Source organism: Bactrocera oleae, chromosome 2 (genome assembly GCF_042242935.1).
Source record: "Bactrocera oleae isolate idBacOlea1 chromosome 2, idBacOlea1, whole genome shotgun sequence".
NCBI lineage: Eukaryota > Metazoa > Arthropoda > Insecta > Diptera > Tephritidae > Bactrocera > Bactrocera oleae.
Genome location: NC_091536.1, coordinates 74,073,722 through 74,095,999, shown reverse-complemented (window position 1 = coordinate 74,095,999; position 22,278 = coordinate 74,073,722). Strand labels below are relative to the sequence as shown.

General features: G+C 33.3%; 1 protein-coding gene across 1 annotated transcript in view; it reads right to left on the bottom strand.

The window, feature by feature from the left end:
- wake (wide awake) overlaps positions 1-17,813 on the bottom strand; it is an 80,464-nt gene extending 62,651 nt beyond the window's left edge. Inside the window, exon 1 of the mRNA XM_070105658.1 lies at positions 16,117-17,813. Coding sequence (XP_069961759.1) covers positions 16,117-16,238 — 122 coding nt within the window. The 5' untranslated portion in view covers positions 16,239-17,813. The remainder of the gene's footprint in view (positions 1-16,116) is intronic.
- Between the last annotated feature and the right edge of the window lie 4,465 nt (positions 17,814-22,278).

Below are 22,278 nucleotides of genomic sequence, written 5' to 3'. Positions count from 1 at the left end.
ACTCCTACGTTGCCGGCTTTTTAATTATTACTTTTACATAAAAGAACACTTATTGTGACGTAACTATAACAGTTAAACATATGATGTCGCGACATTTTTTGTAAATAATTACATGTTCTGTGAAGCCGTAGTACATTATTTTGTTCTGTAATCAATAGTATTCGCTGCGCACGCTATGTTAAGAATATTTTAGGTAATTTTTTTACACCTTAGCCTATGCTTAGTGTTTTTGATTCCGTTAATTAGTTTCGGAGCCTGTTCAATTCAACCAAACAAACAATCAAATTTCTCCTTTTTATAATATTAGTATATGTAGATTAATTATTCACTTAGCAATGTTTTAGTTGCGATACATTGAATCCTTAATTGTGTTAATTTTACCATAGAGCAATTAATAGGAAAGCGAACGATTCGCAAATATATTCGAACATTATTGCTTTTGACTGACTTCCACAAATATGCCTGTAATAAATAAGTGCTATGTATTACAACGGAAATTATTGTTGTTATTTTTCAGAAAAAACTTTACATCCGGCGTAATACATATTTATCGTCTTCTTAAATTTAACATTACGAAGTTAATCATTCCTTTCATAAATACGTTCTTTTACGTACGTAAGTCATAGACACCAAACCACTATTGAACACCAAACACAATAACTCAATTAAAATCTGAATTACCGCAGTTAATTGCCCTATTTTAACTTTGTATAACCCTTGTTCGTAACTTCCTATATGCAAATGTCGCACATTAACGCTTTTAATGGCATATTTCCTGCAACGCCACTGCTAAATAAACATGCATGCAAACACACATATGAATATAGAGCATACCATATATGCAGATTCTCAACTTCGCTGCAGGTCTGCGCACCTGGCAGATTTACATACATACAAGTCCAACTGGCTTATTTGTCACATTAGCTTATTACACATTTACAGGTGTTAATGTACTGTCGAGAACAATGTGTCACATGTCATGGTTTATTGCAGTTCACCATGCACGGGCGAATTGTAAAACACGCTAAGAGGGGAGAGGGTTGAATTTAAGTATATTTTTGATACTTTCATTAAGCTGCATACAAACTTTGCGATTAAATAATGAAATTAAAGGATAAATAAAGAGTAGAAATAAATGTTTTGAGTGATTTTGAAGAGTAGAACATAAATAAATAAATAGCAGATTTTTATTAAATATTATTATTATTATATTTGCTATAGAAAGATTTATTTTAAAAATCTCTGGTCAATTCTGAAGAGGCCACAGGTCTATTTCTTATTATTACGCAGATCGTCTTGAAATATAGTGAGAAGAATTGAACTACTAAATACCGCCTTTAATTACACATTTCAATTTTAGGTCGCAAAGGCTTGAAATACATTAAAAAAGTGTTATGATATTTCTAAAAAATTATCTTCCAATAATTTGAAACAGATTCGACCGCGATTTTATTTGTTTTTGAAGGTTTTAAGTCAATCTTATGCGAGATGGGCTGCTCAAACTTATACTCTATCCAAGTGCACTCATTATTAGATAATTAGGGTATTGCAGCATTTTAACTCCATCAAAAATAAATTAATTGCGTTAATTTAGTTACATTTATAAAAAATATGTCAATGTGATGCTGCAAGGAGTAGTAACTGCCGTCCCCCTGACTTTTAAATAAATATCCTTCACTTTTCCATTACACAGCTCGATCACAGTCGAATACCCATTATATTGACCGAAAAAACTTTAGTTATAAATTTAGAAAAATCGATACGATGCTTGAGTTTTCTCGAACTAAACCAAGCTGTTATACTATTACAACTATTTAAACTAAATTAAATATGTTTGAACACCAAGCATAAAAAGTCAATTTACATTTTAATTGCCCCAGATAATTGACTTGTTAGAACTTGGTATAACTAGTCACTCATTTGTATAAGGTCATTGTGCAGAATGGGTTCAATGCGACTTTGGGCATAATCCAATGAACTATAAAATAGTGCCTTAAGCACGCTATTTTAAGAGGAGGTTTTCTTTGAAAAAAGTCCAATCTTGATCAAAGTCTGGTGACGAAATAATGGTGTAGGTTTTAATAAATTGAAATTAATTAATTAGGGGTTTCAAACATTCGTATTGCAACCAGATAAGAATTAAGAACATAAACTCCCATACATTTCAATAAACATCGATGTTGACATTTCCAATGGATTTCATAATTAAATATATGGCTTTTGAAAGCTCTATGAAAACCCTGATAAAATCTATGTAGTAATACCCATATAGCTTTATATCAGCCCATCGGAATTACATACTTATAAACCACTTTAAGTACCACAAATCGTAGATTAGGGAGGTGAAATTATCACACTTTTTTTAATATTGGCTGTCTTCGATTCGCCACATTTCTCTGCTCGGTACCTTTGAGCGCTGCTTTCGTGGTCAAAAATTTATGTGTAAAAGTAACAACAAAGTTATCGCTAGTCGCAGGCAGCTAATATTAGATTGTTTACAGAAAAGGGTATTGCTACTCGCTCGCCTGGCTTGTATTTCCCGCCTTTTATTGTTTAGTCAAAAGTCAAAATATCGGCTCTAGATTCAACAGCAGTTTCTGCGCTTTTTTCCTTTTTTTTCGGATCATCTTAATTTATTAAAATATATAGGACATATTCACATGTAAATATACATGACACATAACCTCTAAAAACTGCTAAAATTTAATGCATGAAAACCAAGCAATTTCACAACATAAACACTCCCTTAGGGATTGCTGTACCACCCTTTTACCCCACATTTACAACATCGTACTGTCTGCCCGTACTAAATGCAGCATTCATATTTGTCAAGTGCAATGCAAAGAACGACAACAATGCATTATCGTCAAGCAGGTTATCATGGCTAAGAGTGTGAAAAGCTGTGACAGTCACATCCGCCGCAAAAGCAACAACAACAAAGGCAACAGTTGCACCAAGCAACAAAGCAACAGAGCAACAGAGCTTGAAGGTTATTTACGAAAACTGATGGCGGCAACAACAACAACAAAATTTACTGACGACGCACTGACTTTATTAAGCGCATAATTCATATTTCATTATGTTCGCAATGTAAAAATTTTAGTGAAAAATGAAATTTATATTTTCTGCGCTGGTTTACACACACACACCCATACATGTGCACATATATAGTGATGCATTTAATATTTTTTGCTGCAGTTAAAAATTTTTGGAATTTTTATAAATTTTCGTTAACACAAGCTGTCACACGCAGCTAAATCAACACGATGCAGGGAAAAAGCGTGGAAATATTTGTTGTTGTTATTGTTGTCGTTGATCACAGCTGACTCTTATACGGTCAAAATGGAGGAGCTTCCTGTTTTCCAAGCAATTCGAGCCCATACATATGTGGGTGTGTATTTACACATACACTCATGTATTTAAGTGCGTTGCCAACAACGTTGGTTTTCTCGCCTACATGTGTGCGTGTCAATAACATTGTGCGTCCTTTTTGATGTGCGTGTTGGGTGAAAATCGTTTTTAGCAGATGTCAGCCAACAGCGTGAAATGACATTCGACAGCAGCAGCAGCTACAACTACAACAATAATATAATTGTATTACACCAACGCTTCAACTATAACTAAGTAACGCAAACACTTGCACACAAATCGTATCCGGTTGACAGTTTGTGCGTAAATAAGCATTGACAAACAAGCGTACACACTCGCACAGCCAAATGCTGAGTATATAAGTGTATATGTGTGTTTGTGTTTGTATATGTGTGTAAATGTAAGTGCATTGTGGTATTGGTTCAATACATGAAAAAACATACATACAAATACACATTTTCCTAAAATAAATATTTCAGCGTGCACATTTTGCAAAAAAATATAATATAATGCGAGTTGACATTCAATTATCACAACAGAAAAAATAATGCGAGCTGTATTTTGTTGCAACATAGAAATCAATCTCTTTTCCATGCTGCAGGTTTTCCACTTAATATTCCATGCTCTATAAACAACAACTGACCTTCACTTCTTTATAGAAGGACTTTTGGTAAGATCTTTTCCGTCTAAGTACCTGAAGGAGCTTTCTTTGACGCAATTTTACAACATCAACCCATTTGTATTACATGTCATGACACCTACAAGGTAGGCTTCGTCTAATTCGTAATTGACCTAATCTTCCAAAAACATGTTTCTGAATTTCACGGTTAGCTGGCAATTAGTTCGTGAAAATTTTGGCTAACGTAAGTTTTTATATTTTAGAAAACATTAAAAAACAGTAATTTCATATCTTTAAAGGATGTTAGAAAAACACTATTTTTGATGAAATTCAATTCAGCGGATACTAAAAAGTGGATTTTTGAGTTCTGGGCTCTGCTCTAGGCGAACTGTACGTGTAGTGGTTTGCTAAATGCCAGATGAACTAAGCACAATCTAAAGAATTTAATGCAGAGGACGTCCACAGGTGGCTTCTAAGAAAGAAAATATAAAAAAATCAACAAAATGATTACCGTTTAAAAGAAATTGATCGATTTGGGTAGTTAGATACTTTAAAGATATCAAAGAGACATGTTGGACATTTGGTTTATGAATGTTAGGGTATGCGAAGCATCTGCGCAAAAATCCTTGCCATCTTTGATATATTCTCAAACCTTAAGAGAATGCTCAATGATGTTGACCCTATTGTCACTGGGCTTATAATAGCCTGAACAGGGTCTATTAAGTTTTCAACGAGGTTTGTAACACCCTCTAACCACCCTATAATAGGTATATATATATAAATGATCAGCATGACGAGTTGAGTCAATTTAGCATATCTGTCCACTGCTCATTTGTTGGAACCGCTAACGGGTCCATATAACATAAAGCTACAATGCAAACTGAATGATCGAAATCAAGTTCTTGTAAGGAATCTTTTGTATTTGAGTAAGGTTTTATAGCTTCGGTTCAACCAAAGTTAAAGTTTTTTCTTGTTTTTAAACTAAAGTTGTATGATCGCTTTATAATGTCTTGGTTATATAATATTATCAAATTTTGTTTAAAAAACGTGAATTTCTTTGAAAGGATATTATCTATCCAGTCCACCGATTAGTCATTGTTTATTTAAGTTAAAGGAATCTAACTTTGAAGAAAACTCTATATTTTTTAGGAATGAACAAAAACCTGGGAATATATTGAAATATTGTGAAAATGTTAGAATCAAAGCCACAATAATAAGTCACAAAGATTGAAATCATAATATAGTTTAACATATAATAACTAATAATATAACGCTTCCTGTATCGTTGAGCATATTTCAAATAGAAGAAGATTCATGCAATTTTTTTAGTTTCAACGACATCAGCAAATCAACTTTAATCAGCACATTCGATGTTGTTTTTTAAGATCGTTCTTCTGTTTCCTTATGGTCGAACTACGAAGACTATAAGTTACACATAGGTACATATACACATATGTAAATCTATTGTATTTGAGTATTCTTTCCATATGGGTATATACATATCACTTAAGCTTGAATAAAGTTTTAATTTGTGTTTAAAAATAAATATGACATTTCAATTTCATCAAAAAACTTTCATTTATTTATCAATATAAATGTCATCATCTAAATCGTAATCGCTTTTTCTAATATTGAACGAACTTCTGTTAAGCCTTTTTTTTTTTGGTACAGCGTTGAGAGCAAATCTGGTTCATCGTCATATAACGGGTTATAAATGATTCATGTGACTCTTTTGAACTCAAAATGATTAAGAGTATAAACTTTGCTGACTTCACTCAACAACTCATCTGACTGCACCATTTGTAAATCTTTATATTGATTATTCGACTATTCTCCAAGCTTGTTTTCTTTCCTTAAATATATATGTATGTACATAGACATGTATATCAATGTGCATGGAATGAAAAAATACTGTTTTTGGTACGATATATATTTTTTTATTCAATATAATCTCCCTTAGCTTCAATACACTTATTCCACTGATCCTCCTATAATTTTATGCCACGTCTATAGTGGCTTTCCGGAAGCTCTGCAAAATACCCGTCCACGGCTGCAATAGCTCCTGCATTCGAAGAAAAACACTTTCCACGAAGAAATTGTTTCAGGTTTATGAAGCGGTAGTATTCACTGGGAGCCAAATCTGTTGAATACGGTGGATGCTCAAGCAATTTGCACTTTAATCGCAGGTGCATTGTCTTGATGAAAAATTATTTTTTTGTGCTGCAAACCAGGTTTTTTTTCACGAATTTTTTCATCCAGCTGATTCAAAAAGCTGCAATAATAATCAGAGTTGATTGTTTTACCTTTCTACAGATATTCAATCAACAAAATTGCTTTTGCATCGCACCTTCTTTGCTGATCGTTGTGACTTCACCTGCTTTGGAGCTGAACAACCCGCTTCAGTTCACTGTAAATATTCTAGTTTCAATTTAGGATCATGGTGGTACGACCAAGTCTCATCCATAGTTATAAAACGTCGCAAGAAATCGATTTTATTCTGCTAAAAATGCTCCATATTATGCTGAGAAAATTGTTTTCGATCCAGTTTTTGTTGAATTGTTACCGTGTGCGGCACTAAATTTCCAAACAGCTTTTTCATATTCACTAACAATATTACGAACTTGCTCAATGATTTCTGGTATGGTTGCGGTTTTGGTCGTCCTTCGCGTGAATCGTCTTCAAGTCTAGTCACGTTTAAATTGGTGGTGACCTTATACACTTTCAACAAGTGCTCAAAGATTTTCTTTACTTTTAAACCTTTCAAAACAAAGAATCTAATCGCTGCGCGATATTCAATTTTTTCCAAATTAAAAAAAATACTCTGACAAGTCAACTTCAAATAGGCTGTAAACAAAGAAATAATTGATAGAATGCCCTGTACCTTTGCATGTGTTCTCACGACAGATGTACCAACTGAGAAAGAAAAATTTTGGAGCTAGTAGTGCTAATTCTTGGTGAGAGCAGAAACTCTTCAACCAACTTGTATATATATATACATGATTTTCCGAATTCCCAACTGAACTCAACTGAATATTTCCCTTTTTATTTATAAAAAAAAATATTTCATTGCATTTCCAGTTGACAGTTTAAACGTCAACGCTTATTGACTATTCTTCAATCATCCGATGCGCTACAAACCTTTCAACGCAGCTGTCAAACGGATCACAATCCTCCCAACACGCCACACACTTCAACGTCAGCAACTAACGGCATTTTAACTAAAGCAACAAATTGAATTTACTCGCGCAGATACCGAAAAATAATGTATTTGAATCCTTTGAACAAAATCCAAGTTCAACCGAACGTAATATAGTTTTGGTCGCTGATATTGATGTACACAGGGGAAATTAAATACTTCCGAGTTGCGTTGTTGCATGCATATGTGTGTGTCGGTGAGTAAGCACTGCACCGTACTGCTCAGACAAGTTACTTATTCGGTAATTTATTTAATTTATGTCGCCAACGCACGTCACACGCATATTTCTCTTTGCTAAATTTACATGGAAAATGCTCTGTTCTCACGCTAGCTAAGCTTAGCAGCTGTTCTGATTCCCCGTAGTAAGCGCAAACGGAAGAAGGACGGCAGGAAGGAATGGTAGATAGAATATAACTAATTGAGTGCCACTTGATTGTATGGATTGTACTTAGTCAAGCATGTGTTTCTAATCTTACTATGTGCGCGTGTGTGTGTGTGTGTGTTGGAGTGCGTGCTGTAATTGCATATCACTTAAACAATAGCGCTTTGATTACAAGCAAATTGTAGTTGTTATTGCAGTGTATTTGGCATTTGAAAAATATTAATGCCAACCTAATAAAATTTTAATTATGGCAATAACTTAGAAAACTCTTAATTAATTTAGCTTACCATGAGAATATAAACATACATATATCTACTATATACATATGTACACTAACGTTGCTGAGTAGTGCTTTTATAACACCTAAAATGAAATATTTCTAATGCAGCAAATTATCATAAACCATTTATTAATGCATTTACGGTATAATCTTTAATCTAAAGATCTTTGGTTTTGTGGCAACAACGTAGAAACTTTCATCGCAAATATATTATGCTTCATAAAGTAGAGTTTTCGGAAAATGTCCAGGTGATTTTTAAATGTAATTCTGTTCTACACATTAACTTGTTATATGCGACATTGAGAACGAGCTGATATTAGTAGCGTCCATCATCGGTAATATAATATATATTTATGCGAGGCCCCCAAATTGATGACTTATAAAGAAAATGCTCTGATAACATTTCCTCTACTTTAAAGTATCTATTACAAAATGTCATTTACTCAGAATTGATCTAACGTATCTTCTTCTCTGCTTTTTTTCTATCGCCCGTTCTTTATCAATTGCTTAACTCGCTATTTATCTATTTCACTATGTACAATTTTTTATACCCTAGACAGTGTACATTATGCTTGTCACGAAGTTTGTATATCCAGAAGGAAACGTAGGACTTTATAAAGTTTATATATTTATGATAAGCTCAGTCGATTTAGCAATATTTGTTGGTCCGTCTGTATGTACGCGAACTTTTCCCTCAGTTTTTGAGATATTGATCTGAAATTTGGCACACATTCTTTTCTTCCCAAGAAGCTTCTCGTTTGTAGGAATCGCCGATTAAAATTAAGTTCTTGTAAGGAAAATCTTTGTATTTTACTAGATGTCTTCATATTTGGCATATAAATATTATGTCCGAAAACAGCACTAAATCTCCAAATAAATTGTTCAGAATGAACCACTATAGTGTATAGCTGTCATATAAATAGACCGATCGAAATCCAGTTCTTATAAGGACTTTCTTTTTTTTTCGAGAAAATTACTTTGTAAAATTTGGCAACAACGGACCACTATAGCATTTAGTTGCGATTCAAACTGGCGGCACAAAATCAAGGTAAGGATCTTTTTATACCCTTTTATGCTATACAAAATTGAACTGTGAAGCGTCGGTGCAGCCAAAGCTCACATGTTTTCTTTTCTTTTATTTAATATCCTTTAAATTAGTCCCCAATCTATTTTCCCGAAATACATATACGAGTTCTTGCATAAAATTTTGATGCTTGCATTTGCAAACAAAAACAGCACATATTGACACTAGTGGTTTTATATTTATTAATGTTTATTCACAGGCTGTTTATTTTGGTTGAAATTATCGTGTTTACACAGACGCAAAACAAATTGACTATCCATTAAATAACGATAAAATGAATGAAATGAGAAATTAAATTGATGCAAATAAAATTAAATTTAATAGAGTTTGTGTAGAGGGAAATCAGATTTTATTTACATTTTATATAGAATATAAATAAATTTTATGCAGCTTGGCACACACACACACACCCACCCACACAAACAAAGGCATTCCGCATCACACCGCTAAGTTGAGGCAGCTTTTAACGGATAACCAGCGTTGCTGCGAGTGGTTAAGCAGCGGAATGTTTGGAATATTTGATGGAATTTCAGATATTTCGAGTTCGGAAACACTTGCCAAGAACAAAAACACACGTCGCTTTGCAGCGTGGTTTCGACGCAGTAAAAGTGAACGTGCGCCGCGAAAGGTCAATGATTTATGCAGGAATTTTAATTAATCTAATTTAATTGCTTAGTTGCCATTAGGGTGGTGCGCAATAATGTAAAGGGTTGTTAAACGAAATGAATTCGGAATGAAGAAAATTAAAACGAGCTTTATAGTTTTAATGGAATGATTCAATTTAATAAACAGTTAGCTTGTGATAACAGAGTTGCACCATTGTTTGTATGTACATATATTAGGTATAAAATAGGTATGTATCCTCAAATTATTCAATAATAAGGAAAAGCGTCGACTTCAGCTGCACCGAAGCTACCATTTACAAATACCAAAGTTTCCTTACTAGAGTTGATTCCGATCGTTTAATTTGTATGGCAGCTATATGCTATAGTCATCCAATTTGAACGATTTCTTAGGAGAAATATGTATTAATGTCTTAAACAATAACCCATGCCAAATTTTGTTAAGATATCTTGTCGGTTCCGACAAATGAACAGCTTCTTGGGGAGAAAAGAATGTGTGCAAAATTTCATATCGATATCACAAAAACTTAGGAACTAGTTCGATCATATACAAGCAGACAGACGAACATGGCTACATCAATTCCGCCCATCACTCTTTTTATTATATAGTATATATGTAGGGTCACCGACGTTTCCTTTTACATATTACAAACTTCGTTGCTAACTGAATAAAATTAGGGGTATAATTAGTCCTACAACACCCACATAAAGGTTGAATTTCCATTTTTTCAAAAATATGTAAATAAATTATTTTTCCAAAACTATATTCGCTTCGGCACATCTCTGTTGAAGCCCTGTTCTTTTGTGGAAATAATATCAAAGTTAGTTAGTTTTCCCATACAATAGAATATGCTCTTCTAGCTTTATTTGATAATGCCAGTTTATTGCATTTGTAACAGAGCTCGTTCGATTCGCCGCTCTCATAGGTTTGCCAAATCCAAAGAGCTTAGTAGAAATGTAATAATATTTATATTTGTTTTTAAAGTTGACTTCGGATAGTTAACACTTAGTTGAAAACATTTTTTTTGCAAAATTTTAGATGTTATTTCAAGTTACCGATAATTTTTACAAAATAATATCGATATACCGACATTTATGTGGGGTCACGGGTCAGATGTTAAACATCTGGACATCTAGACGGCGATAAATACATTTATCAGCTGCGTCTAACACAGGAAAATGCATTATCTTCTGCAATCCATTGAGGACTGTAGCTGTTAGGGAACTTGTTTTCAAGCACCATACGAAATAAATGCTTTTTAACAGTATTTTGAGTGTTTTTATACTAAAAACATATTGTATTTCTGTCAAATAATCATTGAAGACATTTAGTTTGTCCTTTTCGTATTTCGATAGACAAATTTTAAATACTTTTCGAGGAAGAAGCCATTTTTGTTAATTTATCACAAGTTTATGGTCTGAAACAAAATACAAAATTTTCTACGTTTTTCCGAAAGATGCTCGGAATACACTTAAAAGAGTGTGAAAAATTGTTTGCAAATATTTACGATTTATTTTTTATGAAATTAATTTAGTTCATTATTTAATTTTCTTGTAAAATCATGTTTATTTTTAAGTTTTCCTTTCAGAAATTTCAACGCTGTACTTATGTCTTAAAATAAAATTTTTGTGAGATTAAACTCTATGTTTTTGCACTCACTTAAATCACAGAAATTAGAGAGAATTTCACTTGAGTTTAAATTTCCCAATCGAATACGCTACGTCACTCACTTCAAATGGCCATAACTGAGCATAATGGTATTTTTCAAGTCATCATTTTCTATGCGCTCAAGTTTCGCCACATCATAAATGTCTAAATATACACACATACAAATGTACAAATAGAACTGTAAATAAATTCTATATTTTGTGCACGCTGGCTCGTATGCTTTACCCACTTGCATCGCCATTTTCAACGATTTGTCATAATTAATTTTGATGACATTATATTGACGCAGCAACAGAGTCCACCACTCACTAAACCAAATGGCAAAAGAACAACAAAAGCAGTTAGTAAAAGTAATGCAACCATTACCATTGGCAATAAGGCGAAATCAAGATTGGCAATAAGAACATCAGCCAAGTGCCGCCAGTGAAAATCGGTGATGAAAGATATGCATATACGAGTATGTATGTATGTGTGGGTGTATTTATGAAGTTTGTGGTTTCTACTGTCGCTTTAATGTTGATGGATGAAAGAAAACTCTGAATTGCTAATAAAGTTTAATAATAAGAAAGCAATAAAACGAACAATCATAAAAATTTGCATTTTGAAATTTACGAGAATGTAAGAAAATCAACAACATTGAAATAAATATTATTATAGGTATGTAGGTAAGTGGCAAAAGCTTTAAGGATTTTAATTCAGGTTAACTGCAGATAATAACTGTGTTGTGTCGTTAATATTTAACTTATACATGTTTGTATTAATGATTGACGAGGGTGGTATGATAAATCTGTCACTTCTGGAAAAGAAGTTTTTATGAAAATATACTAATCGATGATTTAATATAATGCATATCGATATTTTTTAAAGACTGTATTGGCGATAAATCAGATATTTAAAAATTTAAATAGAAACAATAGTAGTTTTATAAATCAATTACTTTTGTTTTTTCTCCGAGAAAGCATTTTTATTGAATATACTAAACGATAATTTAGTAGATATGTATGTCGACAATGTTTATTTATAATTTGGTAGATTTTTATAGATATTTTGTATCAACAAATTTGATATATTTAGCCACTTCCAGTAAAGCATAGATGGGAGTACCACAAGTAGTTTGTTAGTGTATAAATTTGTAACATGATACTACTTTAATAATTCTGGCAGATCGTGACCAAGCTTTTAGTTCATACTGTTCTACGATATGGAAATAAACTCGCAGTGATCCAACTTCCATAGCATAAGCAAGTTTCCGCGTCAAATTTTGATGAATATAGTTTAATGATACTCTCTCATCACTTCTCTTTTCTGGTCGAAAAATTAATGAGTTATCACACTGAAACTCCATACGATATAGTAGGAATCCTTTACTTAATAGGGTACTTCTAAACCATAAGTGAGTTAAATTGGATCATATCTTCGCTTACGTCCAATAAAATTACTACGCTGATATACCTGAACTTGAACAAAAAGTGAAATATTTTTACTGACTTTATACTCGTCTTGTTTATTCAATTCTCTTTTTATATAAGTTTTGGTTCTTCACTACCTTCGTTTGTTCACATTTTCCCGAATTTTTTGAAAAATTCAGATTTTTTGCTAAGTTATATAATATTAGATCCGGCGCTTAGAACCTTTGTAACTTAAACTTAAATGAATTTTGCTAAGAGAAGATAGCTCGAAGAACTTCTTGCGTTCTACTCTGGACCAAAAGGTTTTGCTGTGGCGCAAGTGCTGATTGTTGACCAGCGCTCATTGAGATTACGCCGAGATAAGTCGTCTAGTATTAAAACCGTAAGAGGACAATAAAATTCCGATAAGTTGAGATTCTTTACTCGACACAAATCATGTTGCAGACTTTTTAAAGAAAAAATAATCTTAGAAAAGGAAACCTATAGCAGAAAGTATAGTAAGATCATTCAGACGCCCGATACATTATATACAGTATATTATTATTATACTTATATATGGTTACAATTAATGGATCACTAAATTTGATAGGAGTGTTGCATTTAAAGGTCTATCGTGTAACTATCAAAAACTAAGTGACTTATCGAAAGTACATTGTTATTAAATATGTATGGATATGTGTATAAGGACAAATAAATTTATCCGCTTGAAGCAAAGCCATACCACAATAACACGTTAAATTGAGATAGAGACAGACAATAAGCTGCGCCGTAGGAGGGAGAAAAGCTAAAAAATCGCATTTTCTTAAACTGTTTGTCGCTTCCTGCTGTCGCCTTAATTTTTCCTCCCTACTTCTTTGTATTATTTACGTTCTTATTTTCTTTCTCCTCCTCACACTGCGCGCAGTGATGACAAGCGGTTGAAAAATGCGGTTGGCAAGCCTTATAAATATGCTATGTTACAAAGTTGAAAAGTAAGCGAATAGGCGAAGACACCGAAGACACTGTAGCGGCACACAAACTGCCAGCAAATCAATGAAGTGGAAAAATCACGGCACTGTGAATGGGCTTAAAAAGACAAGCAGTCAGACAGACTGGCGGGTAGACTTTGAAATGGGCAAATCAATGTTGATTCTTACAAAGTTGCAAAGTAATTTAATTATTTAAGAAAGAAAAATGTGACTGAAGGAAAACAGGGAAATTGGATGGTTGCTATCAAAAAATTATCATTTTAATACGAAATCTATACTCAATTTTTCTGCAGTCATTAAGGTTTTGTTAATGAATTATATGCAATGAAAAGAAGAAATTCAATCTAAATTCTATGCATAAGGTGAATACGGAATTTTGAGGAATTAATTCCGGCATATTATCTAAAATATGTATATATTTTTGACCATTTTTATCCTACAGTTTTCAAAATTTAATTTGGTTTAGGTGTTATATATATGATATACATATGTATATAGAATATAATGTACTTTAACAATCGATGAACAATTTTGAAAATTTTGGATTCTTGTTAGCCAGTTTCAAACAGGATCTCCGAAAAAAGGTGTGTACGAAGATTTTTCTACTTAAATTTATTTTAAATCCAAAATCCAAAACAAAATTATTATGGCTATAGATGAATACAAGTAATGATAGAACCGATTTCTAACGATATAGCGCCTACCCAAAAAAGTCATTATTTGACAATGGCTTAAAAATTCGAAATTATTATCAAAAATCTTATTCCTTTTGACAATATGTCTGAAAGTTCAATATGATATAAGTTTCGAAAATAAATTCATACGTAATTAAACAAATATCAAAAGTCTTTACACAGACAGTTCTGAACTGATGCACAAAATAGATTTATTTTTCAGAAACTAAATATAGTTGACTCATATGAAATCACCGGATATTCGACTCTTTCAAAGTTTTATATATTTTATTTTAAATCCACGACTGTAAAACATGTTTAAGGGATTTACTGCTCTGAAGTACACTCTTCTACTATCTTCAATATCTACCGATTCAGCAAAAATCCTCCTGAAGGAACCTACTTTCTTCACAAACCGTTTGTGGTTCTTAAATTATGTATGAGAACATGATTGATAATTAATTTATGACCTCTTTATCACAATCTTCCACATCATAGAGTTCTAGAGATAAATAATAAAGGTATATGAAGGCATTCTTTGGAAGTCTTGCGACTAAAACTCCACTTTGAATTTTCTGTTGGCTATACGGAGAAATGTGTGGATGTGATGGACCACTCAATCCTTTGTGCGAATTGGATATGGCATCAGTGGAGATAATTCGTTACTGAGGCTCTAAACGATGTTCAATGAAAACATTTAATGGGTAGAAACTTGACTTTTCTAGCATTTTTTATACAAAGACTGACTTGATTTTGATTGATCAGTTTGTATTGCAGCTATATGCTATAGGGGTCCGCTATCGACGGTTTCGACAAATAAGCTGTCCTTTGGGGGAAAACGACTGTTGGACTCCTTCGCGTATATACCGACGGTAATAGAAAGTCCGTCCGTGCAAGTTGTAAAAAATTTAAATATCGTAATGAAACATGATACACGTGCTCGTGTCAATTTTTTAGATATATTATAGAAACTCAGAGCAAATCTTTATATGGTAATAATATGCCCGTGTGCCAAAAATTGGTTGAGTCGGATCAATAATTCCCTTAGTCCATAGACATACAACCAACCGAAAAGGCTAAATTTTTATTATATTGAGCTTAGGTGCAAAAAGTCAACCAGAGGGTCGGAATTGATGATATTAAAATTTATGTCAGATATATTATATCTTATTTGAAAATGATTTTATTAAAATTTTCGCTGATGGGAAGTAAAAGTTATATAGTTATGAAACTAATTGAATCTGTTACCAAAACAAATAAGTTAATAAGATACAAATTTGATTTTAAACTATTTAATTACGTCAAAATGTTCAGTTACACCAGAACTTAATCCTTCCTTGCTTGCTTGATAATATCTTTTACGTCTTAAGCTTTTGAAATCGGATCAAATATTTTATAACCAGAACAGACTTTAGAGATAAATGAGCAATCATTGATCTTGAGAATTAGAAGTTGTTTGAAGAATTAGGTTAAGGTATTAATGTAGCTTGGTGCCTAATATGATCAAGCAAATTTTAAAAGAAAGAATCTGCATCACATATGCGCTATATTTAATGCGCTTACTAGTACTACAATGTACTTCAAATATATTACATTTCAAGCCGTTAGTTGTGGTTCTTCGCGTTGCTATGTACTCAACCTTATATTATATTATGAAATTTGTACTGCATATTTTCAGGAGCTCCACAATGACTACTATTTTAAAACATAAAATATACTTCAAAAAGTTGAAACAATAATTTTATTACTATACAAATGCAACACATTTTTCCTCCACTAATTATATAAATAAATTTGTATCAAGATAAAAGTGTGTATATATACAAAAATTATATGAACTTACTGTTTCTCTTTGCGTTGTTGACGCTTCTTCTTGAATGCTTTCTTAACACGCAACAGTAGAAACGCTGCACGGTCCACGGACAGTGTGGTGCTCTTCTTTGGCGGCGATGGAGCATCTTCCATTGTTCCGTTCGTTGTTTTTACTAACTCAGCTGTGAGTAAGCAGCTGGTTTATAGTCCAAGAAGGTGGTACGCCCGTAAAGCAGCGTGGGTTGATGTTGAAGGAGTGTAAGTGAAAGGGCGGTAGCGAATGAATTGCGCACTTTCAGTGCGGTAAGTGGGCAATAAGTGTTTCGAGGATGATGAGGAAAATGTTGATGGCGATACGAATGTGTCTATATTTTATTTATTTTTTTGTTGGGGTTTTTTCAAGCGCTTGTTGCAAGTTCTCTTGGGTCAGCGAGTCGATAGTTGCTAGTATTTGTTGTTTGCGAAAAGGCTGCTAGTATTATTATGAGGTGCTGTGTCCTTGCAAAGGTTTATCTGCCTTGGATTCAAGTTTTTGCGTATACTTTCTTATTTTTTGGTTGATTTTATCAATTTATTTGGTATTTTTTGTGTCTTTCGGTTTTTTACAATTTCTTTCAATTTAGTTATTTGGTAGCTTTGGCTTCTTTTGTTTTTGCTGTTTGATGACTGGGCTAGGATCTTTGGTTGGTTGCATGCTTGGCTGCGTGGCTGATTGGCGACCGGAATTCGCTCTATTTATTGCCTATTTTTTATCTCTCCCTCTAGCTTACTCTCTCTCTTCAACTTCAACTGCGTTACGTGTATTTTCAGCAAATTGATTCGGTTGATTTCGTTGTTTCAGATTAGATTTGTGGCTGGCTTTGGATATAATTTGAAATAGAGCCAATTCCTAACCTATTTATAAAACCACACCTTAGCATTAACGCCTGGTTAAAGAAGCCAGTAAGCGAGATTAGAAGAGCGCAGTAGAGTGTTTATAATATGAGAGGTGGCAGCAGCGAAATCGAAGGTGATTGGAGTTGGCAAGCGCTGAATTTGCCACTCAACAGTTACAAGCGTCCATATAACCACAACAAGCTTTATTTATTCTATATCTAAACGCTTCTATCGCTTCAAATGCCAATTTTAAACCTATTTGTATACATTGTTGTCCGCTACTCGCCGCCCCGCTGCTGACGCTCAGCCATTGTCCTTCGCCACTTTCAACCGATTTACGAGCACTTTGCTCGTTAGTTATGTGAAGCTTAAATTATAAGCTATTTTATTGTTGTTTGTTGCATAAGCAAATATTCTGCATTGTTGTTGTTGTTCGTGTTTGCTATCAATAATATTGTGGGCTGCCACTCCAACGTCAACAGATGCTTATCCCTTTACAAAGCAGCATGCGAGATACGAGTGGTTAAATTGGTTGAATTGGTATGCCACAACATTTTTGCACTCACACCCACATACATACAAAAACACATACAGGCCCGTTTATTACCCGTTTGTATCGATGAACGGAGGTCGCGGTCGCGGTCGTCAGGCGTCGTCTGTCACACCAGTGAGGTCAACGTTGGCATTTGCTCCGTTATAACGACTTGTATTATTAGTTTTTTGCTGTTGCAGTTGTTGTTTTATAATTTTCTATTTCTTTATCTTGTTGCTTTGGCTGAGTAAGTGCCTCTCCAGTGGTTGCTAGCTGCTTGTTGTTATTACTTTTAATTCTCGTGTATTGTTTTAAGCAACTCTCGCACGCACTGCAAATACAACAAAAATAACAACGAAACATGAAACAACTAAAAAACACATAGAAGTACATATACACTTATATTTATATATCATCATTATATTAAGCCAAGTGTGACTAAAGGTTAAGAATATAATATCCTTTCATCCATATTTCTGCTTGCTTTACATCTTGACATGGTTTCCACGTATTCTCTTCACGCATCCACCCACACATTCACAAATTATGCACCACATGTGTTAAGTATGCGTTCATGCATACGTCCTCTCCATTAAAGACTACTCGTCCCGTTAAACAATGCTTGAATATGAAATTGGAGAATGAAAGTAGCAAAAACAAAAAGGAAAATTAAACGAAAAAGTTACACGCTTGGCGTGAAAATATGCCTAAGAACTTAACCTAACTACCTAGATACATAGCGGTTTATATAAGGACAGTGGCTTATTTAGAAATGTTTTGGAAGGGAGTTATTTTAAATTTTGCTAAGAAATTTTTATTACCAGACACACTGGAAAGTTCGTATAGCTTTAAAGAAAAAGAAAATTTGATTTTGTTATTCGATAAAGTTGTTATCGGAAACGATTTAACGATTATACTATACCACTCGTATAGTTCGATCTTGTTCTTGTTTCAAATTAGGCTTTTGTCTTTTTAAGTCGATTTAGTCATATTCTTCGGTTTGTTCATTTGTCTATATATAGGAGTACTAGTCCCTCAGTTTTTGACGTTATTAACTTTTGGAAGCATTCTGTAGAAAGAACTGTTTACATTTCTGAAATTACACCAATTGAGCTAAATATCACTTCTAACAGAAAATATGTGGAATTTTTGTTTAATATTCCTACCGTACCGTATCTACCGGTTTAGGTATTCACCATAAAATCAGTTACCCATAAGTTAAATAAGTAACAACCTGCTTTAAAGGTTTCGTCATTTCACCTTCAAAGCCTTTTTAGGTCAATTCTATGCTCTTAAGCAATGAAGCTCTAAAAACCTCTCAATACTGTTCTGATCTTTCGGAGGTATTTACTTTACAAGGGAGATATCCACTATCGTTCAGGATTAAGGAACTCTCTTCAGTTAAGACAGAAAAACAAAAACCATAAGAAGTGAGTTATTCTGAACATTTTTTTACACAATCTATATAAATTCTTTATTAATCAAGTCCGAAAAAAACTTAACCGAATGACAAATGAGATTGTGATTTTTTCGAAGGTTTTAGTAAGACACTTAGGTCAAAATATGTCTCATTTAGTATTCAGCTATTAATGTTTAGCCATGTCAAGAACCTAATAGGAAGTAAAGTAGAGGAGTTTGAAAATTTTATGCGGGTAGAATAGAGCTAGCAATGGAAGACATCACTAAGTATAATAAAAACTTAAGTTTTTTATGAAATATATTTTTATATTTTGTCAAATTGAAAACGAGCAAATTTTATGCATATTTAAACTGGAATACTGTCATATAAATATAAAATGAATTAAGAGCTCAAGCCTTTTACGGGTACTTCGCTTCTCCTACCAGAAGTATTTATTTCCATTATCCAAATAAAAAGGTAATAAGTATAATATCTCAGGCTGAGTATACAAGAAAAGTATACAATGAGACCAGAGGCAATTGAGTACTCTTAACCTCAACCCCTACAAATGCCGTCTCACGAATTTGCACATAGCTTTAATATACATATTTACTGACGTGGGTATTTAAGTGTGTATATGTGTGGCACCCAAAATTAATGCTCCCTGCTCCTTCTTAATGTGCTCGGCATTTAAAGTGTTTGTTTGTGTGTTTGCAAAATGCGCGTCAAGTGGCAAATTACCTTTTGGCAAAAACGAAATTTTGTTGGACAAAGGGTTTGTTTGTTATTCAGCTGGTCTTTTCTGTTTTCACTTACACTTTCAGACTGCCGCCTTTGTTTTGGATTTGTTTACTTATTTGTATTCAATATAAGCACAAATAAGCATACATTTATTTACTGTTGTGTCTATATTAAAATAATACAGATATTTACTAGTCACTGCTTACTCACACTCACATGTCTGCATATAGCAGAAGCATCTAGTATAAGTTGACATAGATGGAGAATGTACATATTATATACATTATAAAAATTCAAATATACATATAAATGAAAAACAGAGCTTAGGGCTTTACCATATCGTATGAAAATGGCGGAGGTGATACCACTACCCGTGGAGACAGAGAGGAAATTTAAGCCGCTTTCAATACTGGAGCTTACATTTAAGGCTTCTGCTTCAAGAAGTTTAAATTATTTTTTGGTATTTGTTGCAACTCTTTATTTGTGATTATAAAAAAATATTTGCTATACCCAAACTGCTCATAAATGCTATATTTAAAGCTAAAAATTGGGAACAAGCTCCTACAGAAAGTTTCGTGGTAGTTTGTCTGGAAAATAGATATTTCAGCCGTATTGTTCAATTTTAAGTAGGAACACAACTTGCATCTGCAATTTAATTTTAAGAGAAAAGCAGAGAGTATTCAAAAAATTCTTCCTCAGTTGAATAATATTTTTTATGTGACGTCCTTTGCATATTTTTAACCTATCCGGTAATCGCGATAAGCGGGTTATTCCTGCACTTCTTTTTACGACGCCTTAATTCCATATTTATAGTCCTTTTATGCAGGCACGACATGAGTGAGAACAAGGTTTGCCACCAATTGCTTCAGCTTCCGGGTTGGTCAGGGGGTAGAGAGTGGAAAATGTTTTTCGGGACATAAACGGTGAGAAAAAAAGAGAAAACAAATATTAAATGGTTGATCAAAACGAATAAATACTAAAAATTAAGATTTTATTTACTCATATCTTGTTGGTCTCATATGGCGAGAGCATATTTTGTACAAGTTCTAGATTTGTTATTATTCTTACTTCAATAAATAATTAAAAATTTAGTTAATATTTACTTTTCGAGTTCGATGTGAATCGAAAGCATACCCAGTGTTGCTCCAGACGACGAAGGTTCTTTCTATAATATATAGAATCTATTACATCAAAACTAAAAAACAAAATGTATTTAATTATTATTAAAGCATACGGAAGTGGCAATGTAAGGTTATTTAATATATTTTTTTTATTGCAGCTAACAATAAACACCGAAGTTTATTATACAGTTCAAATATATATAAATATTTGAGGATAAGCCGGAATATATAAATACTAAAAATATTTTTTTGAAACTCTTCATGCTTGCACAAATACCATGCTTATAGCTTTAACACAATATGGACGACGACGAATATTCGTCGCACTCGGCGACGCCGTCTGTGATTAGAACACACGATTGTCTATGAAGATTTACACAATACGCGACTGCGGCGAATTTCGTCTACCATGACGTTTTTTGAGATAGAGCTATATCAAGGAAAGGTTATTTTCAGTAAAAACCTTAAGAATTTTCAAAAAAAATGGAAGAAAATGTCCGCGTTGGTAAATATTAAGATTGTTTATGTTTGGCGGAATACACTCTAGCTGCGACGAAAATCGTTCGTATTGTGTTTTACACGGCGGCAACACTCGGCGAAACTTCGTCCGACGGCGTCACCGAGTACGACGAATATTCGTCGTCGCCTGTATTGTGGTTAAGCTATAACTCGTTAGTTAGTTATATGTTTGTGCGTATGTGTGTGCTTATATAAACACATTTAATCAAAGTTTTGTTTACGCTGGCATTTGTATAGACATCAGCTCAGCTGCGCTCATCCCATTTGCTCACTCTCAATTGAGACACAAATAAACGGTTTAATGGATAACCCAACTCAAAGCGGACGTTTATAATTTCGGCACTTTGCCGTTTGAGTTTGGCGGGACCGGGTGGAAAGATTGGATTAATTTTGCAGATAAACATGCTTTGCCGCATCCTCCACCGGCATTCATAAGAAAATATGTTTGTATGTATGGAATAACAAAAGCGACATGATTACAAAAGAAAATATCCTTCAATAGGATGAACAACAAAACCAACAACCGCAAAAGTAATATTGAACAAACAAACAGCAATCACAGCGTCTGCTATGTTAAATGGCAGGTAAGCAGGCGACTAAGGTAACGTTTAGCAGTTGGGTAACACACTTACCAAGGCACATAAACTGATGTGCATTAATGTGGTTTTGTATTTCAGTAATGCTCTGTAGGAAAAGTTGTTCGGAGTGTTTTTTTTTTTTGTTTGATGAATACTTAAGAAATTAAGAAGAAAATTAAAGGAAGATTTTAAGAAAATATGCAAAAATAAAGAATAATTAAAAATCTTCTAAAATATTAATAAAAAAAAAAGTATTTTAAAAATTATTTTTAATGTGTAATACCCTTATTTGTCTCAGTAAAATAGGCATACTTCAGCATTTAAAATTCATTCAATTAACTACATAAATACTAGGGTGGAGCGAAAATAATTTTTTTTTTTGCTTCGCCTGACGGTAAAATCTTAAGATAATAAAAAAGAAAATTTG